At 47.1% G+C, this 22,517-nt stretch overlaps 1 protein-coding gene across 6 annotated transcripts in view; it reads right to left on the reverse strand.

Moving 5' to 3' along the window:
• Positions 1–22,517, reverse strand: part of ADAMTS9 (ADAM metallopeptidase with thrombospondin type 1 motif 9) — a 156,169-nt gene that overhangs the window by 12,744 nt on the left and 120,908 nt on the right. For all 6 annotated transcript variants that reach the window (XM_026501180.4, XM_057311868.1, XM_057311867.1 and 3 more), the window contains 8 exons: positions 13,334–13,507; positions 9,251–9,445; positions 8,043–8,175; positions 7,426–7,520; positions 7,216–7,310; positions 6,990–7,123; positions 4,993–5,084; positions 24–128 (listed from right to left, as the gene is read on the reverse strand). In XM_026501180.4, coding sequence (XP_026356965.2) covers positions 24–128; positions 4,993–5,084; positions 6,990–7,123; positions 7,216–7,310; positions 7,426–7,520; positions 8,043–8,175; positions 9,251–9,445; positions 13,334–13,507 — 1,023 coding nt within the window. The remainder of the gene's footprint in view (positions 1–23; positions 129–4,992; positions 5,085–6,989; positions 7,124–7,215; positions 7,311–7,425; positions 7,521–8,042; positions 8,176–9,250; positions 9,446–13,333; positions 13,508–22,517) is intronic.

Consider the following 22,517-nt stretch of genomic DNA (forward strand, 5'->3'; position numbering starts at 1 on the left):
CCGAAGCCACTAGGTAACCTTACCCGGGACTTCTTAATGTCGGAGACAGCATAATTCCCTTGTGATATCCATCTGGCTGATTCAGTCAAAGACAGGCCGGTTCCGTAAAGGTTGATGCTAAAACGACCCTGGAATAAATGGCCAATGAAAAAGATTTTTAGTCCACGTGATGTCTTAAGCAAAGGCCACACAGTAAAAGGGACCTTGGAAGAGAGGACATCAATTAATTATGATAGCTACTAATTAATGAAGGTTTTTCTGTAAGGAGGGAGGGAGGTCTGGGCCAGGCACTTTGCATGCATCATCTCATGCATCCTAAGAGCACTATGAAGGGGTTCTCTTTACAGATGGGGAAGCTGAGGCTCAGAGGAGGTGATTCACTTCTGCAGGATACAGTGAGAGTCCAAATCACATTTTCCTGACTTCAAAGTCCTCGCTCTCAACCAGCGCCATTCTGCCTCCCTAACACAGCAATCCTGATGTTGCTCACAATTATCAGATTCCTTCAGGAACAAAATGCCACAGTGTAATTTTTCTAACAAGATCTCGCTGCCAAAGCTTTCCGGGCTGCCGCTCCCTGCCGCGCAGAGCACTCTGCGTACTAAGCACAGCGGGGCGGGACTTCAAAGGAGAGGCGCGTTCTCCGAAACCGCCAGCAGAGAGCGCGCGCGGCCCGTTCTACGCGGCCTGCTGCCGGGACGCCGCTTCCACGCCCCGGGATCCCAGGTCCCAACCCGGCTCCAGGATTCCTTTCAAAACGGGGGGGCTGGGGTTTCCAGGTTTATTTCCAAGAAGCCGCTGCAGCAGAGCTCCTCTCTTGCTTTCCCCATCTGTCTCTTTCTCGTTTTCAAAAATGACTCCACAAAAGCACCTGAAATTATTTGTAGAGGCTTTCTATCCCACAACGAGCAGTTTCAGAATTGAAAATGTTCTGCACCAACAGGCTCACGGACAATGCTTCCTCTCTTCCTCTCTGAACCTTACACAATCCCGTACTTTGTCAAAGCAGTCTTTAATAAAGTGAGGAGGAGGAGGAGGGCAGTGAGCTGGAGACTCCCAGCCAGCCAGAGCTCAGTGTAAAAACTCGGCTCTTTCCCCCCGGGGGTAGGAAACCCTGGACAGATTTTTTTTTTTTTTAGTCTCTCAGAAACCCAGTTTGTCCATCTGTAAAATGGAAGATAATAACAGTACCCGCCTCAGAGCACTGCAGGGAGGACCAAGTGAAATTAGCCAAGCAGCACACAGCTGGTACCTAGTAGATACTCAGAAATACGTGTAGCAGGTGTTTTGTGTTGGTTGTCTGACTCCAATAGAACAGTAAGCTTGGTGAGGGGAGGTCCTCGTGTTGCTTTATTTCCATCAGTAATGGTTTGTAACACGTGACCAGGCACTTGCTAGATTCTTAATAAATATTCCACCCTAGCTCGTCCACTATGATGTCTGGGACTAGTAGTGTACCCTGCAGGTGCTCCTCTCCATACCAGTGCCATTGATATTTACAGAGTTTAGCAGAGTTTAGAAACCCCTCTGAGGCCTCAGATTCCACATCTATAACATGGGGACAGCTGGATTCCAACTCCCAGAAGTGATGCGGGGGATTAGTCTGGTCTAAGTTAGTGGCTCTCAACAGGGGATGATTTTGCCCCCAGATATTTGCAATATCTAGGGATATTTCTGGTTGTCCTAACTGGCAGGTGTGTGTGTGTTCCTAGCATCTGGACGGTAGGACCAGAGATCTTGCTAAACATCCTGCCATGCACAGTGCAGTCCCCACAACAGAGAATGATCCAGCCCCAGACATGAATAGCGCGGAGGTTGAGAAACTCTGGTACACAGAATGCATATTTCCTAGAATCCAGACTCCACTACGTTTAGTGTGACCTCAGGCGAATGGTTTCACTTTCCTGAGTCCATCTGTAAAATGGGTTAGTAACGTCTAACCTGCAAATAGGGAATTAGATAGAAGGTATAACATGCCTAACTCATAACCTGGCAGAGAGTAGGTGATGTCTTAAAAACATATTTGGAAATTATTTTATGACAGTACTCTACAGATGTTAGTGGCTGTTAGGTCAAGTAGCCTCAACAGGAGTTCACGATTGCGGCTGCGCCGAAGCACGAAGCCCGCCTGGCCTGGCCTCCCCAGACACGGGCCTCTCCGAGCTGCACCACCCCCTCCCTGTCCCACCGACTGCCTCCTCATTCCACTCTCCCGCCTACTCATCCCCCGAGGCGGATGTTCACGCGTAATGTCCAGACCACATCACTGCCCAGGATCCCTCTCTTTCCCCCCTCCCCACCCTGCTTCCCATGCTGCCAGTCCCCCCACCCCTGCACTGCAGAAAAGGTAGAGTGGATCGGCTTTGATCTCCAGGTTCTTGGAAGGTCCATGCCACTGACCTGGCTTCTAGCCTAAGAACGGCCCCAGCTGATCCGGAGGTCCCGGATCTGAGCATACACCACATGCACGGTTAGCTAGACCTGCTCTCTCAGAGCACGCGATACACCTCATGAAACAGGAGATCTTCCTCCTTATTGTGTTTCCACCTTTCTCAGATCCGGGACCTGCATTTCTGCTGCTAAGAACTACCCTAAGTTGAGGGCCGCCCAAGGAGACTTACTGTCTCTTAGCTCCAGGTGGGACATCGTTGCTCCTATGGGGGCCTCATCTTCAGGGGGTAGAGGGCCTGAGAGTGATAACTACTAGCTCCTGTTGCTGATTTAGGAGAATAGAAGTAATTCAGAGTTACGCGTACGCTACAGGATCCGGAGAGATTTGTGAAAGATGTGCCTGAGACAAAGAAAGGTTTTGCTTTGTTGGGACAAAAGGGAAGGCGGCAAAGTCTTGTCTGCAAGGGTGTCAGGAAGACACATGAGCCAGCGTGGGTTTGCACTCAGACACACTTGGGACCGAATCCGGCCTCTACTGAGCACCAGCTGTGTGGGTTGGGGCAAGCTACCCAATCTCCCGGTGGCTCCACTTTCTCACCTGAAAAGGGAGACATTCTCACAGGTCGCTGTGAGGATTACATGCTACACTGACTTAGAAATGCTGGGCAAAGCTACAATCTAGGAAACCTTCAATAAATCCAATCAATACCAGCATCAACCACGACAATGCGGCATCCCCAGTGATCAGAACAGAAAACCACATTCTGGATGTATTTTCAGTTGGGGGCTCTAGGGGAACCCGCTCTTATTGCTAAATAAATCCCCAAAGCAAAAGGGTGGATGGGTGGGGAGGAAGAAGCAGAGTGGCAAACAGAACGCCCCTCTGCTTTGACTTCCGTGCAATCCTTAGGTGCGGGAAGGAGCCTGTGCTCCAAACACCTGGCCCAAGTGTGCTCCTGCAGACCTTCCCTGGAAAACCGATCTGCCACACACCCAGCTTTCACACTCACGTACTGGTGCTCAATTCAGGTCTGAGGAATAGAATTCTCAAAGTGCCCGATATGGTTTGAAGAATGGGCTAGGAAATATAAATTAGCTTCTCACTAGGCTTTCAGTTTTCTCATTTAGCAACTGCTTCAGGGGCAGGATTTAGCAAATCAATAAGTTCATTTGTCTCTGAATTATTAAAAGAAATGAATGCAAATTACCTTTCATTTACTTAAACTTCCCCAAAGATGCGCGCACAGAGAAACAAGAAAATCCCCGGACTTTTGAATAAGGCAGGACAGGGCTCATCTATTAGCTGTTAAAATGCAACCCATACCCATGGGGTGTTTGAAGTCATCAGCTGTTCTAAAGAAACAGCACTTCAAAAGTTTTCAATTCCTGGGTAATAGAGGCGAGGCCCCCTTTTACCATTATGCCCTTTGTTTATTTTCTTTCTCCCTGAGAGCTCCCTTTTCACTTCTCTAAAATGTTTAGCATTGCTTTCTGAAGCTGGGGGCTGAGAAAACACTTCGTTAAAAGAAAATTCAGATGTGTTTGTCTTTGGATGGTCTCTGTGGTTGGGCGTAAATCCATCCCGGGGACACAGTGCCTCGGATTCCAAATGCATCTCTAGGCCCCAGTCCCCAGACTTTTGAAGGCCTGTCGGCAAAGTGGGAAATTCCTGACCCAGAGTTTAGCAACAGCCCTGTGAATACCCCATGCAACCCAGAGCAAGAATGAGGGGCCAAGTTCTCCTGCCCGTGATCACCGAATTCCTTCCCTTCTCAGGGCAGGAGCTTCTTGCAAAGACTGAGGCTTGCTTTGCAAATTTGGCAGTGGGCTAATTATCACGCCAGCATGTTTCAAAAGGCAAGTTTAAACTTGCCACACCTCTAAAGGGGCCAGAAAGCGTGGAAGTACAGTTGGGCATTGCCATGGCCCTTCAGCGACTTCGCTGAGGAGGGAATCTAGTAGGCGATGAGAAACTTGCACGTCTTCGTCTGAACATGATACGTTTTATACCCTGAAGTAGGGGGAAGAATTTTTCTGTATCGTGCAATGTTTAGAATTTTTAATGGCTGGCCATGCTGTGTGAGCTCCATTTAGTGACAGAACGTTCCTGGGCTTGAAATTGGTTACTGGGGTGGGGCGGAAGGAGACTATTTACACCTTGGAAACTGGCAAAGGCTACAAAGCAGGGCTTTTCATTTTCTTAAAGAGCCAGTCAGGAAACATAGAGCAGCGTGTCACTGCATAATATTCATTTTATTAACCATCGTCATTTGTCTAAGCAAGCCTCTGCCATCTGACGTCTCACTTACTTCTAAATTTTTACCACCATAATAGGTGCATTTTGCTGAATGCAGAAGTCTGGCGTGTAGCTCTGCCGGGTTCCTTGGGAAGCACTAGGGATTCCTAGATTAGTAGCTCTGAGCATTGCTGAGACTGTTGACGCAGGCGGGCACACTGCCCTCCAGAGCAGCTCCTCTAACAGTAGTCCCAGGAGCGGATGCAGCCAAGGGTCCCCTGGGGGCAGGGTGGGATGTGGGTCCTCGGTCAGTGGAGCCCCCGGCCCCCGCACATACCAGTGGAGCCCCCCACCCCCGCACATACCTGTGGACACTTGGCGGCACTGTAGCAGTCCCCAGCTGTGGCAAAAGGGACAGGGTGCCCATCGCTCGTCCTGGCAAACTGTAAGTCAGTGGCTGTGGGGTTTCGGAGAAAGGGGGAGAAGACAGAAGGACAAAAAGGTACAGAAGGGACAACAGTCACAGAGAGGCAGAAGGGAAGGAGTGTAGTAAGAGAAAGAGTAAGAGGGAGTAGGAGAGAAAAAAGAAATCCAAAGGATCATTAGTGAGCAAATGGGTCCAGATGTGCGCTCGCTTTTCCCCCCATTATATTTGTGGTGCCAAGAGCCTCGTTCCCTGGGTTTCATCTGCACAGTCTCTTCACAGTATGGAAGCCAAAAGGGGGGTGTAAGATGACTTTGGACTTGGTTCTCATACACATAAAAATGTGAATCCCCTCCATTAAATGTAGTGTTCTTGGACGGTTGTGGATCTCCCGTACACCGCCTCCCAGGCTTAAGGACAGTAGGAAATAAGCCACAACAGCATTTCCAACTACTTAGGAGTCACTCCCTGAGGCTTCATCTGTCCTCCCATGGCCTATGCACTACTGTTGCCAAAATGTGGAGCAATTAGAACCCACATCTTGAAAGTATTAGCGGCAGTTTCTCAAGTATGGGGCTCACTTGTAGTTAAAAAAAAAAAGCCAATAAAAACAATGGTTGTGTTTGTAACCCTCTTTGGAACTCCTGAGAGCAGCTCTACAAATGGGGAACACAGATCAGGAGCAGTTTAAGTGAGAATCCCACAAAAGCTGTCGCTCGTGGAACGGGAGGCAGAGGCAACTTTTTACCTTTCCGCCTAGCCTTTCAGGAACAGCAAAAGGCCTTAATCTTTCTGCAGTTACCCATGCTCCAGCGGGAGGGAAGTCTGGGAAAGGGGCCCTTGCAGCTTCAGAGCAGAGAAGCCCTGGGTCTTAGCTGGAGTGTTTTTCTAAGCAAGAAACCGCAGACTCTCTGCCTTTAGCCTGTGTCAGGCTGGCTGAAGGCAATAAAAAAGATCTCGGTACAAATCAACTTTAGCCTATCTCAAGAGGAAAGCAATGCGATATTATGCGAGCCATGTTAATGAGGAAAAATTAATTATTCATGATTTCTGTTTTTCCTTCATTCAAGGGAACATGTTTGGATAGTTTGACTGTCTTTAACCACGCCTATGATTAATGTCCCTAAAAAAATGCAGTGCAGTCTTGGGTATGAAATCAGCTCACATGGAGGCTTGTTAATAAAAGTAAGTCTGGGGGCATCTGGGTGGCTCAGTTGGTTGAGCCTTCAGCTCAGGTCATGATCCCAGGGTCCTGGGATCGAGCCCAGAATCGGGCTCTCTGCTCAGCGGGGAGCCTGCTTCTCCCTCTGCCTGCTGCTCCCCCTGCTAGTGCTCTCTCTCTGACAATAAATAAATAAAATCTTTTTAAAAATATGCTAAAAAAAAAGAGAAGTCTGTGTACCATTTTTCTTCCATGAATTGACAATTAGATAAAATTAGGCTTATGGCCCTGCACGTGTATACATTCTGCAAGGGGGAGCCGCGTGGGGGACGGATGATTCCACAGGAGTCTCTTAGCTTTGAGGTTTGATCTGCTCTCTCTTCTCCCTTAAAAACTTCTGCTTCCACCCTTCCCTTCCCCACACTGATACCCTGTGCCTGGCTAACTCCTAGTTGACCTTCAGTTCTCAGGTTCAGAGTCCTGTGTTGGGGGATGCTGCCCTGACGCCCCACACTGCAGTAGTACCCTTGCCAGGCCTTCACCTCCTCCATTCACTCCCCCGCAGTCTGACCGAGCTCCGCCCCGGGCAAACCCTGCCCCCACGCAGCTTGGACCCTTGCACCCGGGTTGTCATCACTGGACTGCAGGCAGCTCGTCTTGCTTCCCCTTGGCATCTCAGAGCCTTGTCTCTAGCCAGTGAGCAGTGTGCAGCTTGCTGGCTGAATGGAGAGACTCATGAACACATTCCCTCCCCCGTGACATTCCCCTGGACTCACTGATTATCTGCATAGTCGTCAAGTCTATCCTGATTTTCTGGAAGCTGGAAAACCCAGCTGCCGTGTAGTCCTTCCGACACTGGCAGTCATCCCGCCGGCTCCCGTTGTAGGGACACTCGGTTGGGTTGTGCAACCTGCAGTACAGAGAGAATGTTCTGGTAAGCATGGGAAGGTATTTCCAGGGTTCTGAAGGCGTCTGTGCTCTTCTGAGCCTGAGCTCGCCTACCTGTGCCCGTACACCTCAGAGAAATTCTCTGAGTCGCCATGGACCAGCGTAATGTACTCTTTGGGGTGGTCTGACTGCATCCCTGCACAGAAGATCTGAAAGACAGACCAGAAATAGCCAATGAAGAGCAGCTCAGCAACCAGACGATGAGGCCCAGGACCACACACTCCCAAATCATTCTAGAAATAATGACTGATGTCCAACGTTCACCTTCAGGAGCTTTCCTTTGATGAGCAGGAAATGTTCACCATCTTCCCTGGTACCTTTCAGTCTCTTTACCTCCTTGCAGTTTTGGGGTAACTCACCTAGAAAACACGAAATGCAAAAACGGAGCGTGACGCTCCAAGATGCCCACTGTCCGCTATGGAGTGACTATCCTGTTCACACTAACACTATTTTGCTTTAAAAAAGGGGTACAATTTCTTTAAAATTAATTCTTGCCCTTTTGGGGGATAAATGTTTTCTTTATTCTTCCTTTCAGTTTTACGGAGAGCTAAGAGACATGTAGCACCCTATAGGTTTAAGGTGTATTGCACAATCAGTTTACTTAACACCCATCATTTCAGAGAGATACAAAAAACAAAACAAAACAAAACCAATGACAAAACGTTTTTTCCCCTTTCGATGAGAACTTGTAGGATCTACCCTCATAGCAACTTTCAAATGCACCAAAATCTGTGTTCACGACAGAATTCATGCTATGCGTTACATCCCCAGTCCTTCTTTCTCTTACGACTTCTCTATTTCCAGAAAGGGTAGGCCAACAAAGAAACAAAGAAACCCTGTTCCCCATGCCCCAGAAAGATGGCTTCCGCGGGCGAACTTACAGTGATAGATATTGTGACACGTTTTCCTCTCTTCTGGCTTCAAATCAGCAGGGCACAAGTGGCTGGGCTGGTCCTCGTTGGTTAAACATTGCACAGATCTGTGTGTCACTCCCACGCCACAAGACACTGAGCACTACAAGGCAGAACAGAGTCAGGGGTGCACAGGGGTGCAGCTGCTGAACATGGGGCGGGGTGGAGAGGACAGCTCTGTGGCACACAGCTCACAGCCTGAGGCGTCATGTCCAGAGTGTCATTTCAGACCTCAGGCTTCTGAAAACCCAACAGCTGACATGTATGGGACACGTATGGCGGGCCAGTCTCTGTGCTAAGCATGATACCCAGACGTTTATACATGTGTGCCTTACATATGTGTTTATATAGACATAGGGTATGTGTACCCAATATGATATACCTATATATATGTATGTATTCTCATTTAAGCCTCACAAAAATTCTCTGAGATGGTACTACCATTATTCTATTTTTACAGAGAGGAAATTGGGGTGCACATGTCAAAAGAAATTTGTTCAAGGTCATGGTGGAGCTGGGAATCAAACCCTAACTACTTTCAACTGATCTCGTACTTCACACCTCATCACTTTCCAATCCTGAGAACCTAGTAGTCCGGAGCCCGGGGTGGTGGCAAGATTTCAGGGCAGTCCCAATTTAAAATAGTCTCACGTATTGTGCTCCTAATGCAATGAAATACTCCCGTTAAAGAGGGGCTAGGATATATTGACTTCCTGACCACAGAAGCAATGACTAAGTCTTCTGTCACTCTTACTATGTGATAGAGTTCTAGGGGGCTTGCTTTTAGAAGCCCTGTGGTAAAACACAGGTAACTTGACATTTGCTATGGTAATCTGACAGCTGTTGACATATTGACTTCTTCACAACCACCCACTTTGCAGATGTGGAAACTGAGACACAAAAGTGTTGCCCTTTGCATTCAGCTGGGAAGTAGTAGCACCGGGATTCACAGGGAGGCTGTCCGGCTTCAGAGCCCATGCTCTATGCATAGGGGCCATCCTGCCACCCGAGAAGAAAACCCTTCTCCTCCCATAAGCCCATTTCAAGACGTTAACTCCCGTGTCTTCTCATCATTTCAGCTGGGAGGAGAATCACTCGGATGGGTCAGGCGGGATGTGTCTAAGATGGAGTTTGGGATCCCAACGCTTTTGGATTTGATGACCAAACGGTCTACTTACGCTCCCCCAGTTGCCGACTCTCCAGGTGGCCGAGACAGGGCACTCCCTCAGGTAGCAGGGGTGGACGCTGGGGGGCTGAGTGCCGGGGCAGTTGATGGTGGTTTGGTAGCTGTACTCATAATTCTCCTTCCCGGGGTATATCTCGCTACAGGAGACGAGCCTTTGTTTGTAGCCCTTTCCACAGGTCACTGAGCACTGGGAAGACAGGGGTCGGGAGGAGAGGCTGAGCAGCGCCTGGGGGCAGCCCACAATAGGCCGTGACCTCCACATCCAGCGCTGACCCCAGACGCCGCCCGCTGCCCAGAAAGCCCTCACTTTATTAGCTAGTTTACGCATTTCAAGTGGCAGGCCCCGAGCCCACAGGGGCCATGCAACCCGAAACCACACCTTCCAGGATCTAGTGCTTCCACTGTATCTTCTTGGCCCCCCAGGGCAGGTGGGGGCGCTTTAGGCCCCTTCTTTGGATTTCAAGGGGAAAAAGGGGGCGGGGCTCCAGCTATCCCTGGCCCCATTTATGGGATCCCCACCAGGACCGCAAGCTTTTCCAAACCTACAGTGACCATACCAGAGCTGTGACCATGGGGGGATGGGAGGAGTGTCACAGCCCACCTGAGTTAGGTGTGAAACCCAAGCACTTAGGCAAGAGGGGACTCCAGGACAGTTTTCCTTCCAAGCTCCATGCGTTTTGCTTTCCCATCTGCTCTCCACTTAACATCCTCTCTTCTCTCTCCTGCCCATATATCTTGAACTATTACCTCTACCCTCTCTCTTTCTCCGTCTCACCAGATCAAGTGATTGCTTAACCTTTTTACCATAATTACACGGCATTTAAAAATACACAAACAACACAGAAAAGAAGAAAGAATGAATGTCTTACTAGTGTCCCAGATCCTTCCCCTGATGAGACATCTAATTGGTTATTGATGGAATTTTCAAATATGCTCAACCTCGCCAGCTAAGTGTTTTATATAATACATTTAAAAACTAACATGGAAGTATAATGAATTTAGTTTTGATAGTATTTTTAGACAGTGTCATCAAATAACCTCCTATCTCTTGTAAAATTAAGTGAGAGAATCAGGATTCTTGAGCCCAAAGGCTGTTTGAGGTGGCCTATATGAACCCCCGAAACAGTCCACAGCAAGCGGTGTGTGGTGCTTTTTCTGGGGTGAGGGATCACAGCATCCATCAGGTCTCATGAGCTATTAAAAGCCACAGTGTCATTCATTCTGGACATCTTCTGGGCTGTTGCTTTAAGCCACATGGCATTCCTCTCCCATAACTGCTCTAGGGAGAAGATGCCCCTTGCAGAGGTTCTGGAGGCAAGGAGGGAGCAGGCCCAGCCAGGGGCACAGAGAGTGCCGCCGGGCCCTCCTTTTCCACTGGCTTGAGACCTGGAAGCATCCTGCCTACATTTCTTCCTTCTTCGGCTGCTGATGTTCAAATGCCCGCAGAGCCAGCAGATGCCAGGCCCAGGGGCGGGCGAAGCTAGTCTGGGGTGTTTCATGTGTCACTGTCTGTTTGTCTGTCCAGGCTGGGAGGGAGGAGGGAGTGAGGACGCTCTTACTCTGGACTCCCCATGCCTTGGGGCCTTGTGCTTGTTTCATGAACATCTATTACTTCTCTGATTGGAAAAGAAGAGTAAAGCAGGATGAAGGAATAAGAATGTGCACTCCTTGCCTTGGTGAGACACTTCAGGCCTGAGCAGAGAAAATGCATGCATCAGCCAAGGGGGGATGGGTCCTCCTTCCCCATCTGGCCCAGGCCTCCCCACATTCAAGTAGAGCCCAGAAAGAAGCACACAGCTCGCCGGATAACGGAGGTCCCGCAGAGAAGGCAGGGCTTGCTGGGGCCCTTGCGTTTTACCAGAAGCTTTTCTAGAGGGATTTCTGGTCCAGTGCCTTTGGCACCATGGTCCTTGCATCCATGTGAGGACCTATCTCTAACCCTTGCAACTTTGCCTGTAAATTTGCAGAGTTCTCAATCCATGATATATTCGAGAATTTGTAGCAATATGGAAGGCTTTCTTTCTTTTTTTTTTTTTTTTAAATCTCTAAATCTCATCTGTTGCGGGTTAAGATTAAGGTTAAAATAAATCTATAGGAGTGACAGGACTCAGTCTTAGAAAGAGATCAAAATTCTTTTAGCATAATAATAGCAGCACAAAAAAGACTGGCTAAGATGAAGAGGCCAATGTTCACAGTGTGAAAGGTGTAGAAACTCCAGAACCAAGAACTAAGCCAGAAACCAACTAAGAGGAGGCCACCAGGAGGCAGAGAGGGACAGAGGCCTGAGGAAGGAGAGACAGAAAGGCAGGCTTTCCCCCTACTGCAAGCCAGGGCGTGGCCTGGTGGGACAGTGCTAAGAACCAGAAGTTACGGACCATGCCTGATGAGGAACCAGGAGAGGTGAATCGAAGAGAAGAGAGGAGCCCTCCCCATGTACCTTTCCCTACCCTTCCTGGGATTTGAATGGGTTGGAACTTATGCCTCAAACTCAAAGTCAAGGACTATTTGAACAAGCATCTGGACTCCCTGGGTTCCTGGCTAGCCAATGGTAAATCTACTTCCTAATGATTTGGACCATGTCTCCCCTCCACTCTTAAGAGCACACAGAGAACAAGTAGAGTGGGGGTAAAGCAGGGTTTCTCCACCTCAGCACCATTGCCCTTTGGGCCAGATGGCTCTCTGTTGGGAGTGTGTGTGGCAGGGGAGGGGCTGTCCCACGGACTGTAGGATGTTTAGAAGCATCCCTGACCTCGACCCACTAGATACCAGGAGCATCCCGCTTCTCCCAGTTTTGACAATCAAAAATGTCTCCAGACACAGCCAGATGTCTGCTGGATGGAGAAGGGGAGGCAAAATCATTGGAGTAAAGAGAAGGATGGGAGACATAGTTAGAAAGGACTTCAGGCCAGCTACAGTGCAGAAACAATTCAACACCCAACACATTTCATCTACACGCCAATATTCCTCCTATTAAAATGTGAAATTGCTGTCCTGTCAAACTTGAAAGAGGGTCCAGTGACGAGCATCCTATCTAAAAATCTTCAACACCTTTGCTCTGAGCCCAGGTAATTGCACCTCTCATTCTTTTTGGGCAATGACAAACTGGTTTGCATATTACAGGTCTTTCAGGCTTTGAAAATGTTATGAGGCTTGAAAACAATACAATCATGCTATTATTACCATTGGTATATTAATAATAAAAAGTTTCTAGGTTAGGCATTGTGTACACACGGAGAGAAGAAGAAATTGATTTCTTGACTAATACGGAAAATTACTTTCTTCCTCTGGATTGGAGGTTGTGAAACAAGCTACCCATATTTGGCCCATGAAAGTGTTTGGTTTGTCCCACACAATGTTCCAAATAAAAGATTTGAATCCACATTTTAAAGTTAGGAGATCTCATATAAAAGTTCAGATTTTTGTCCTCCCTTGAAAAGTCAGGTCTGGTAACACTGGACACACATTTCTGCATGGCCTCTGCCAGAGAGGGAGAGAAGTCTGCTCTCATCACATGGTTTGTGCTGGTTTGTCATAGTATCCACCATTCCCTGTTGTCTCCCTGACACGAAGGGCATTTTCTTTTCTTTTCTTTTTTTTTTTTTTTATTAAAGATTTTATTTATGTGACAGAGAGACAGCCAGCGAGAGAGGGAACACAAGCAGGGGGAGTGGGAGAGGAAGAAGCAGGCTCCCAGCAGAGGAGCCTGATGTGGGGCTCGATCCCAGAACGCCGGGATCACGCCCTGAGCCGAAGGCAGACGCTTAACGACTGAGCCACCCAGGTGCCCCACGAAGGGCATTTTCTGACCTTAACTTTCTTCAGACACCAACAGCCATCAAATGAACTTGCAGGCCCAGTGATGATTCTCCTTCCTTATCATACAAACAGGGCGTCAAGGGGAGTCACAGAATTGCATGACATTTCAAGCGCTCTCCCATCTTGCACATGGGACGCTCTGGCCCCAGAAGGCAGAACTGGCAGATGGGTCTGAGTCTCCCCCATTCCTGCCCTGGCCCCTCTGTTGCCCTCAAGCTGTCACTGACCTGAAGGTGTTTACAGAATTCTGGGGACGTACCTCTGACCATTCTCCTGTGATCCAGACATACTCGCAGGGCTGCAAACTACAGCTCTCGCGGTCCACAGGCCGCTGGCTCAGGTCACACTGTACGCCGTGAACCTCGCTGCCTTTGTCCGCATCCACGCACACCACCTTGCGGTACCTGGAGCCTTCGCCGCATGTCTTGGTGCACTGTTCACGACAGACAAAACAGGTGTCGATATGGAAAAGTAATATACAGCTGATCATATGCTGTTATTATAGAGATTTATTTTCGCATCTATACACCCATTAGGACTGCGAGGCCTCTGAGGGCAGGAAAGATCAGAGAACTCATTGCTTTATCCCACTTACCCCCAACACTGTTCCAGGCACAGTGACAAGTGTTTGGTAAGTGGCTACTGGAATGAAGGAATGAAAGCATGAATGAATGGATTTCAGGTGTGGAAAGGACCTTAAGGCTTGATTACTTTACTCATTCAAATACGAATCCCTTTAAAACTTACAGCGAAGTGATTGTTGCCCTGGTGTCTAAATACCTCTAGAGCCAGGGAGGCTGTCATCTGTGCAGGTGGCCCATTTCATCTTACTATTAAACATATCACGTTGCAGATGGCAGCCTTTTGTTCTAGCTGTCCATTCCAGGGGAGCATGAAGGACAAATTTCATTTCTCCCAAGTCATACCCCTTCAGGGGCTTGACAGACGTTGCTTTGTCGTGACCCCCGACTGCCTTTTCTTCTCTAGGACAGACTGCTCTCATCCTCGTTCGCTCAGGAAATAATCACCAAGTTCCTAGTGTCAGGCCCTGAGATGGGTCCTGGGTCAACAAGAGTGGACACGCACAGCATAGCCCCTGCTCTCAGGGAGGAGCTTATATTTTAGGAGCAAAGACAGATGAGGAGGACGTAGACAGATAGGTAGTGAGATTTAGCAAGTCCTATGATCTCCATTTTTCAGGTGGAGAAACTGGGACTTAGCTTACATGCCCTGCCCCAGATCAAACATCTCTTTGTGAGGGAGATGGGACACATGTTTTTATCTCCATAAACCAAGGCAGGAATATAGAGCAAGCGGTAGGTTCTGTTCTCGGATTATCTCTATGTTGCCCGCAAGGTCTTTATCTTTTCTCTTTAACCAACAACAAACCTCACCTTTGAAGTTTAACCTAGTTATCTGTGTTGCTAAAGGTTTCTCAAAGCCTGTCCTATCTAAAGCATCTGTGTCACCCAGCATTTCAAGACTCTAAACTACCTTGGAAAACCACAATGAGCTAAGCCAGGGGCCTCCTGTTTCCTTTACACCAAGATTACACACTCTGTTGTCCCTCGGCCTTATCTAACTCACTGACAACAACCAAGAGCTGTTGTTAGCATGGTGTCTTCTAAACTTTCTCTTTTTAGTATTTGGGGAGACCCACAGATCCCAACCTGTCTTTCTCTTTTCTCACGCCTCCTTCCCTTTTATTACCTGTCTCATCCCGAAGGCATTTCAGTTTGGGATCCAGTCTGACTCAGAAAGTCTTTTCGGATATGCCTGGTGCCTTTCTTTTCTTTTCTTTCCTCTTTTCTTTTCTTTCTTTTCTTTTTCCCTCCCTCCCTCTTTTCTTTCTTTCCCTTTCTTTCTTTCTTTCTTTCTTTCTTTCTTTCTTTCTTCTTTCTTTCTTTCTTTCTTTCTTTCTTTCTTTCTTTCTTTCTTTCTTTCTTTCTTTCTTTCTTTCCTCCTGTAGTAAAATACATGTAACATTTACCATTGCAACCATTTTAAAGGGCACAATTCACTGTCGTTTAATCATCTGTAATGTCATACAATCATCATCACTATGTGGTTGCAGAATATTTTTTTCACCCCAAAAGGAGATCTCGTACCCATTAAACAGTCAGTCCCCACTTCCCCAACCAGCAGCCTGTAGCAACCACGATCTGCTCTCTGTCTCTCCGGGTTTGCCTGTTTTGGCTATTTCATATACAGGGAATCCTACCACACGTGGCCTTTTATGACCAGCTTCTTTGTTTAGAACGACGCTTGCAGGGTTCATCCATGTCATAGTGTGACTCAGTGCTCCATTCCTTCTCTGGCTGAATAATCATCTGTTGTGTGGCTACACCATGTTTTGCCCTTCAAATGACAATGGACACTGGGTTGTTTCCACCTTTTGGCTATTGTGAATGGTGTCGCCATGTGCATGTGTGTCCAAGTTTGAACACCGAGTGTACTTCTCTTCGGTCCAGCCGGGAGTAGAAACACTGGGTCCTGTGGTGTACCCTGTGTCTTTTGTGAGCCTCTTTGTTGTTTTAGGAAGTAAAAGGACCATGTGATATGTCCTGGTAGACCCTTCTCATCTGCAAACTTAACTCATAGTTTCTGCTGCTTGGAAGCAAACCTCAGGGTCTAGAATGTGGAGTCATTCATTTTTTCTGGGGGTACAAATATGAATTGAAAGCTCGGGGGGAGAGCATTGAGGAGCAAATCACTTCCAAGACCCCTAGCACAGCCCTTGCCTGGCATTTCCTGGGCCTCTGGAGTATGCTGGGTACCACTGTGATGTAAGGACACTTTTGTTTATTCGTTAAAAAAAAAAAAAAAAGCCAAAGGAATTACAGAGCCAGTGGACGTTTAAAAACAAAACAAAAATGTGGTTAATCTGTGATGTGTAGATAGATGCAAAAGAAATACTTAACTGCCCACAGAGAAAATAATTCCTTAGAACAGGAAGACCTAGGCCACTCAGATTCTGATGACCGGGCAGCCTGAACTGGACCAAACCTTCCAGCGTGCTCTCATTTGCACTCATCCCCAGGGCCGCAATCTGTGTCAATAAGTAACACTTCAGAGCAGAAATACAAACTTTCCCGGACCCTTGTTTGCTTTTTAAGTGCTTTTGCCTTGGTCTTTAAGAAAGGTTAACTAGCATAAAAACTTTCTTGCCAACAGTGGAAAAGGGAGTTGGAGAACCTTACCTTTAACATAACTTTTAGAAAAATTAAGCTAAGTGAATAAGTGACTTGTCCCATGCTTTAGAATTAGTCAGCAGCTGTGAAGGTCACCTGTCAAGGCTCTACTCCTGCAGTCCTAACTCGAGCACAGGGGCTGGGTGAGCAGAAGACAAACCCACCCAAGCTATTGCATTTTATCAGCTTTTGGTAATATCGCCACCCACCCCCTGGCCCCAGGATAAGGACTCTTTCCTCTGTCCTAGAATATGACCTAGAATGTTCTAAAAACAGCCAGAAAGTTCAACTAGCCTCATTTTAACTTCCAAAAGTTTTTCTCAATTCTCCTTGCAGCTTTGAGAAAACAACAACAACAACAACTATATCCGAAGTGCATAAGTAACACCACCAGCCTCCCTGAAGTTTAGGACACACTGTAATTCAGCAAGTCAGTGGTCACGGGGTGGGCTAAATTGGGTAGCTTGCTCACTGTCCCGCAGGCTACATATGCCTTTAAATGTGGAGGAAAATACCTGTCCAAATTTGAGAGTGAAGAAGACCTAAAATAAACTTTTAAAGTACTATTTTATTTAGCCAGATAGGTTGACCATAGGGTGATGGTCTAAAAGGGTCATTTTATGCGATGCGTAGAAAGTGCCTTTCCCAAAGGATGGTAATGAAGTTGCTTTATGCTTTTTCGGTGAGTTGTCCTAACCATGGGTGGAAAAAATCACTTCCCATAGTCACAACTCTACCTTTTAAGACTGTTGAGTTTCTTCACAGATAAAATAATTTGTAGTGTTGCTTCTGGTGTAAGACTACCACCGCGAGCTAGTGAGTGCACAGAAGAGTCACAGAACAAATGGGGACTCTGACAGCATGGGTTCTGTGTGTGCGACATAGAGTTTTTATGTCATAAGGAACAGCAGTTACAAGTCAATTTATCTAACAATGCTTTAAATTAAAAAAAGAAAAAGCAGTCTTCAAATTACCAATGGGTTCTTTCTCAAAGCTCATTTTAAAGTCAAAGTTAGGTACGTTGAGTTTGGACATTCTTGCCCCCAAATAATATATATGTAGGGGAAAAGGCAGAAATAATAAGTATGGAGACATTTGATACCTTTAAAGTTATTCACTCCTCCAGCCAGTATCTGCTATGGGCCAAGGTCTGTGCTGGGTGCTGGGATACAGCCTTGACATCTTTCTAGTCATGTGCTCTCTCGGTTATGACACCCGGGTGGCTGAAACTCCCACCCAGCAGTCCACCAATCAGGACAGCCGGCTACCTGGTGAGCACTTAGGGCTGCCTCCTACGGCTGTATGGGCAGACACGGGTTTCGTAACAGAGCATGATGGCGAAAGAAGCCGCCAGGGTCTTCCACAGCTCTGACAGCAGGAGGAGAGAAAGGACCAGGGACCAGGTTCCAGAATTCGCACAGCGCTGAAAGTGGTACCCAAGCACCGGAGGATGAGGGGAGGAATGAATGAGGAGATGGGTTAAGCAGGCAAGAAGGAGAAGGGGGCATTCGCAGGAGGGGCTCAGCGTGGAGGTCGCGGTGAATGTCACGGGGAGGTAGGGCACAGGAATGGCCACTGTAGGTGGGGGTGGTGACAGTTCCAACTGAGATGGGGATTTCAACAGGTGGGCAGAGACCAGGTCATGAAGGGGCTTGTTACCCACCCCCCCCCATAGCTTGGGAGAAAACCCAAACCCTTGCCGGGGCCTGCGGGACACACCCTAGTTGGCTGCTCTGGCAGGTCCGATCTCACTTCAGCCTTCTCTCGGCTCCTGCCGTGCTGCGCTTTTGTCTGCAGACACGCTGGGCTCTGTCCTCCTCCTTCTACCTGGAACTGCCTCCTCCTGCCCTTCACCTCCAACCAATAACCCTAGGGAAGGTAGGACTGGCCTGTCGTTCTCGGTCTCTCTCGGCACCTTCTTCCTGTCCCAGCATCGTTCACACTTGGCAATTTCATAAAACGTGCTTGTGGGCTTGTTTTCTGTATCTCCCAGGAGCCAATCAACTTCAGCATAGCAGTGTCATAGTGTCTACTGCGTCCCGGATGCCCAGAGCCCAGCACTTTGCAGGTGCTGGATAAAGATTTCTCCAGTAAATTAATGAGGGAAGGAGTAACAAAGAGTCAATGTCTAGTGCCTGTACACACCCCACTCTGATCACTCCCTACTGCAACGTTTTTGTAACCAACTGACCAAAGGCTTGCTGCTCTTTTGTAACTTTTCTGGGCTGAGGAGGTAAACTTGGGACTCATTCTACAGCTGATCTCAATAAAAGCCCTTGGAATCCAAATATGTATGAGAGTGGTCCAAGTCTCTGCACTGGGCCAGACAGCCATGGGGTGGGCAGCCCTGTGAAGGCCAGACATATCCGAGCACAGCTTGTCTGTGGCAATGTGGCAAGAAAATAAAATATCTGTTCTTACAGGAAAAACAGAGTTGGCTTGACGGTTTTAAAAGATGTTTTAGAATGTCATGATTCTAAGTGTTAAGAAAGATATTGCTCTATAACGTTTTTTGTTTTTCCTCCCTCCTCCCCCCCTTCCCTTCTTCCTATCTTTTTTTGTCCTTCTGGTTCATTCATAGATTCATTTATTCAAGAAGTGTTTTCAGTGCTCTAGGTACTGTGCTAAATGCTGGGGAAAACTCTGGTGAATGAACTCTCTGACCTCAAATGGGTGATAATGGTGTGATCTGCAAGGACTTCTGAGAAGTAACATCTTAGGTGAAGTCTGAAAAATGGGCCAAGGTGACCGAAGTGAGGGAAGGAGCAGGGCAGCCTCGTTGTGATGCATAGGCACTAGGGACAAGAGAATACTTGGGGTAAAGGTGGAAAAAAGAACACTTGCAAGTCCTGGGAGATTTATTCCTTAATGCTGGGAGATGTGTAACCACATGCTCACCATTCAAATTTGATCAAAAGACCTCTGCAGCTGTAAGTAAATTTATATGTCAGATTATAATACGATGAAGAAGTAAATCCTCTATGATGGTAACTTTCAAATGAATTTTGCCTCATGAACATTACAATTCTAAAGTGAGTAAAACTGAGTATGGGGAGGTCAAATAACTTGCCCGAAGTTGGCAGGTGATATCAAAAGCTCAACATTCACGTCTGGATACAGCACTTTTCCTCTTCTCTAATTGCTTTGCCCTCCAGTACAGTCCAGGCTGTACTCTTACGGTATCATGAGGGCACACGGATGCTCCTTCCCTGCTGCTCAGGAGCCAGGCCTCACAACGAATGAAGGAGGACCCCCAAGGTGTTCCATCCCCACTAAGACCGCCCCAACAACAGGACTTACTGTCAACCAATGGGACCCAGAATTTCCTTTTTTGAAGGGAGTGAGAGGCTCACCCCGTCAAAGGAATCGTACTTTATGTCAACTCTGCAGTAAGAGGCTAGACAAGCCATTAAAAAAGGAAATAAAATAATTCACTGTAGATGACTGTTGACATGGGAGGCAGTAGAATATAAAGATTCAGAGCTGTGTTCCAGAAGCCAGGCTTCCAGGCTTCAAATCCCAGTCTGATTACTTACTAACTACATGAACTTGGATGAATTAACCTATCTAAGCCTCAAGTTTCCTCATCTTTAAGTGAGGATGAACATTTAATTACTTCATTAGAGAGTTATGGAAAGGTTAAATGAGGTCTTCCACATAAAAATACTCAACATAGTACTTCATAACAATAAGATGTATTATTTTTATCATTGGGATTGGCCACAACCCTATATAAGGGATGCCACTCATTTTGTAACCTATGAGAATGGTAGCCCTCGAGTTGTGCAGTGTACAACCTGTGTGACTGCATAAAACATCCTTGATGATCATGCTGTCGTGGGTATGTAGACCTCGTGCTCCTTACAGCAGACACCTGGATTATTTCTCAAAATAAGGAGGTTGCCATTTACTATGTACCCAGCATGAAACACATCTTGCCAACAAACAAGTGGGTTTTAATAATTCACAGGAGGGAAGCAAAAGAGAAAAATGCACACTCAAAAAGCAAACAAGAGCTCTGAAGTGCTTGCCAAGGCCTGCTAAGAAGACAGCTTCCTGTATTGGGGTAGGATGCCTCTAGCACATCCCATCCAGTGGTCCTCGGCTCTGAGGCTGGGCCTTGGTATCCTCACTAACACCAGCTCCAGGTGCCACTCGTGGAGGGGAAGAACGTCAGGACACGTGTCTGCGCAAGGTAGGTGTCAGGAAAGATGGTAGCAGAGGGAGTGGGTGGGTACGGAGGTAGGAGGAAGAGAGGAGGGTGAGCGTTGTGACTGAGGGGGGTCTGAAGGGTGCTCTTCTACCCAACGTGCCGTGTAACAAGGATTCCTTGATCATGAAATTAGGGACAATGAAGAATTATACTTGGACTTTGCCAGGCACACACAGGATCTGCCCACAGGCAATCAAGACTTCGGATCTAGCCGCTATCAACACTCGCTCTAAGTCTAGTGGCTGTGATGACATAAAAGAGCCCCCAGCATGCTCTGCCTAGGAAGAACAAAGACTTTTTGATGGATCTTGTCCCTCCTCCAGCTGCCCTGAGCCTCATTTTGCCAATTCAGTGTCAAGTGAGGGCGCCCCCTCGTGCTCTACCCTCTCTTAGCACCCAGGTCCACCTTTCTCAGACTTTGCACTCCGGGTTCAGGCAGGTGAGAAAGCATGGTTGCAGGAGGGTAACTATTAGAATCTGCTTTACTCACCACCGAAAGATTCTTTTGTCTTTGTGAGAACGGTTAACCTCTCACTTTTAAATTCGGCCACAGGTCAGGCTATCTCCATCGGTGTTCCGCTCCAATGTGGAGCTTGCTAGCAATATTTGAGGAAGGGTTTTAAAAGATCCATCCGCATAGCGCATGCAAAGCTGTACACTTCTAGGCCTATTTTGTAAGATCAGAGAAGGGACTTCCTCAGTGCATATTTGGCAAGGTTTCCACTCTTTGGAATTCAGAAGGAATTGTAAGTGGAGCTTGCATTTCCCTGATTGGCTCCAGCATTTTCAAAAGTTGGCTAAAGCTTAAGCAGTCAGCTTAGATTCATTTCGGAACACTCTCTTACTTTCTGTTCCTTGGAAGAGTTACCCAGGGTCAAGTCTGGTGCAAGACGAAGAGGGAGAGGGAGAGGGAGAAAGCTGGCAGCGGTGGGTCTGAAACAAGACTACAAAGAGAATCAAGAGGTAACTCTGAGGGAGACAGAGATCAGGGAGCCTTTTCTTCCTTCCATATCTGATATCATCAATTTCCCAACCACTCTGCCATCTCTAAATTTCTCAGAACAGCTCTGCATCATTATTATTATACCCCTTCTACAGGTGGCAAACCCAAAGATCTGAAAAATCAAGAATCCTTGTTCTAAGTCACATGGCTAAAAAGTCACAGTCCTGGGATATGAACCAGTCTGCAGAATTCCACAGCCTCTGGGGTTCCCAATAACTGTGTGGCTCAAGTGCAATTAATTTGAAATTTACTTTAGCCATTCCTTCCCACCATCGTCTGGTGGAAGTAAAAAACATATAGAAAGAAAACAAGCAAAAAAAGTGAGTAGACAGAGGAGCAAAAGTCCTAAAGAAAAGAGATGACTGTAAACAGTGGATTCAATCCATCAGGAGGGTGAGGGAGAGGGAAGGACAGGGACGGAAGGCTGATCCCCACATGGGCTAACAATATGGTTGTGAAAACACAATCCCATTCAAAATTGCATCAAAAAGCATAAAACACCTATGGATAAATTTAACCAACATTGAAAGCTCTAGGACACTGATAAAAGAAATTGAAAATGACACAAATAAATGAAAAGATATTCTGTGCTCACGAGCTGGCAAAATTATTGTGAAAATGTCCACAGTACCTAAAGCAATCTACAGATTTAATGCAATCCTTATCAAGGAGGTAGGAGGAAGAGAGGAGGGTGAGCATTGTGACTGAGGGGGGTCTGAAGGGTGCTCTTCTACCCAACGTGCTGTGTAGCATTTTGCACAGATATAGAAGAAACAATCCGAAAATTTGCATGGAACCACAAAGGACCCAGAATAGCTAAAGCAATCTTGAGAAAGAAGAACAAAGATCATCAGGCGTCACACTCCCTTATTTCAAACTATATTACAAAATTATAGGGATTAAAACAGAATGGTATTGGCATAAAAAAGGATACATAGATCAATGAAACAGAATAGTGAGTCCAGAAGTAAGTCATGCCGATATGGTTAATTCATTTATGACAGAGGAGCCAAGAAGATACAATGGGGAAAAGCCA

This window comes from Ursus arctos, unplaced genomic scaffold, assembly GCF_023065955.2.
Source record: "Ursus arctos isolate Adak ecotype North America unplaced genomic scaffold, UrsArc2.0 scaffold_14, whole genome shotgun sequence".
Taxonomy (NCBI): domain Eukaryota; kingdom Metazoa; phylum Chordata; class Mammalia; order Carnivora; family Ursidae; genus Ursus; species Ursus arctos.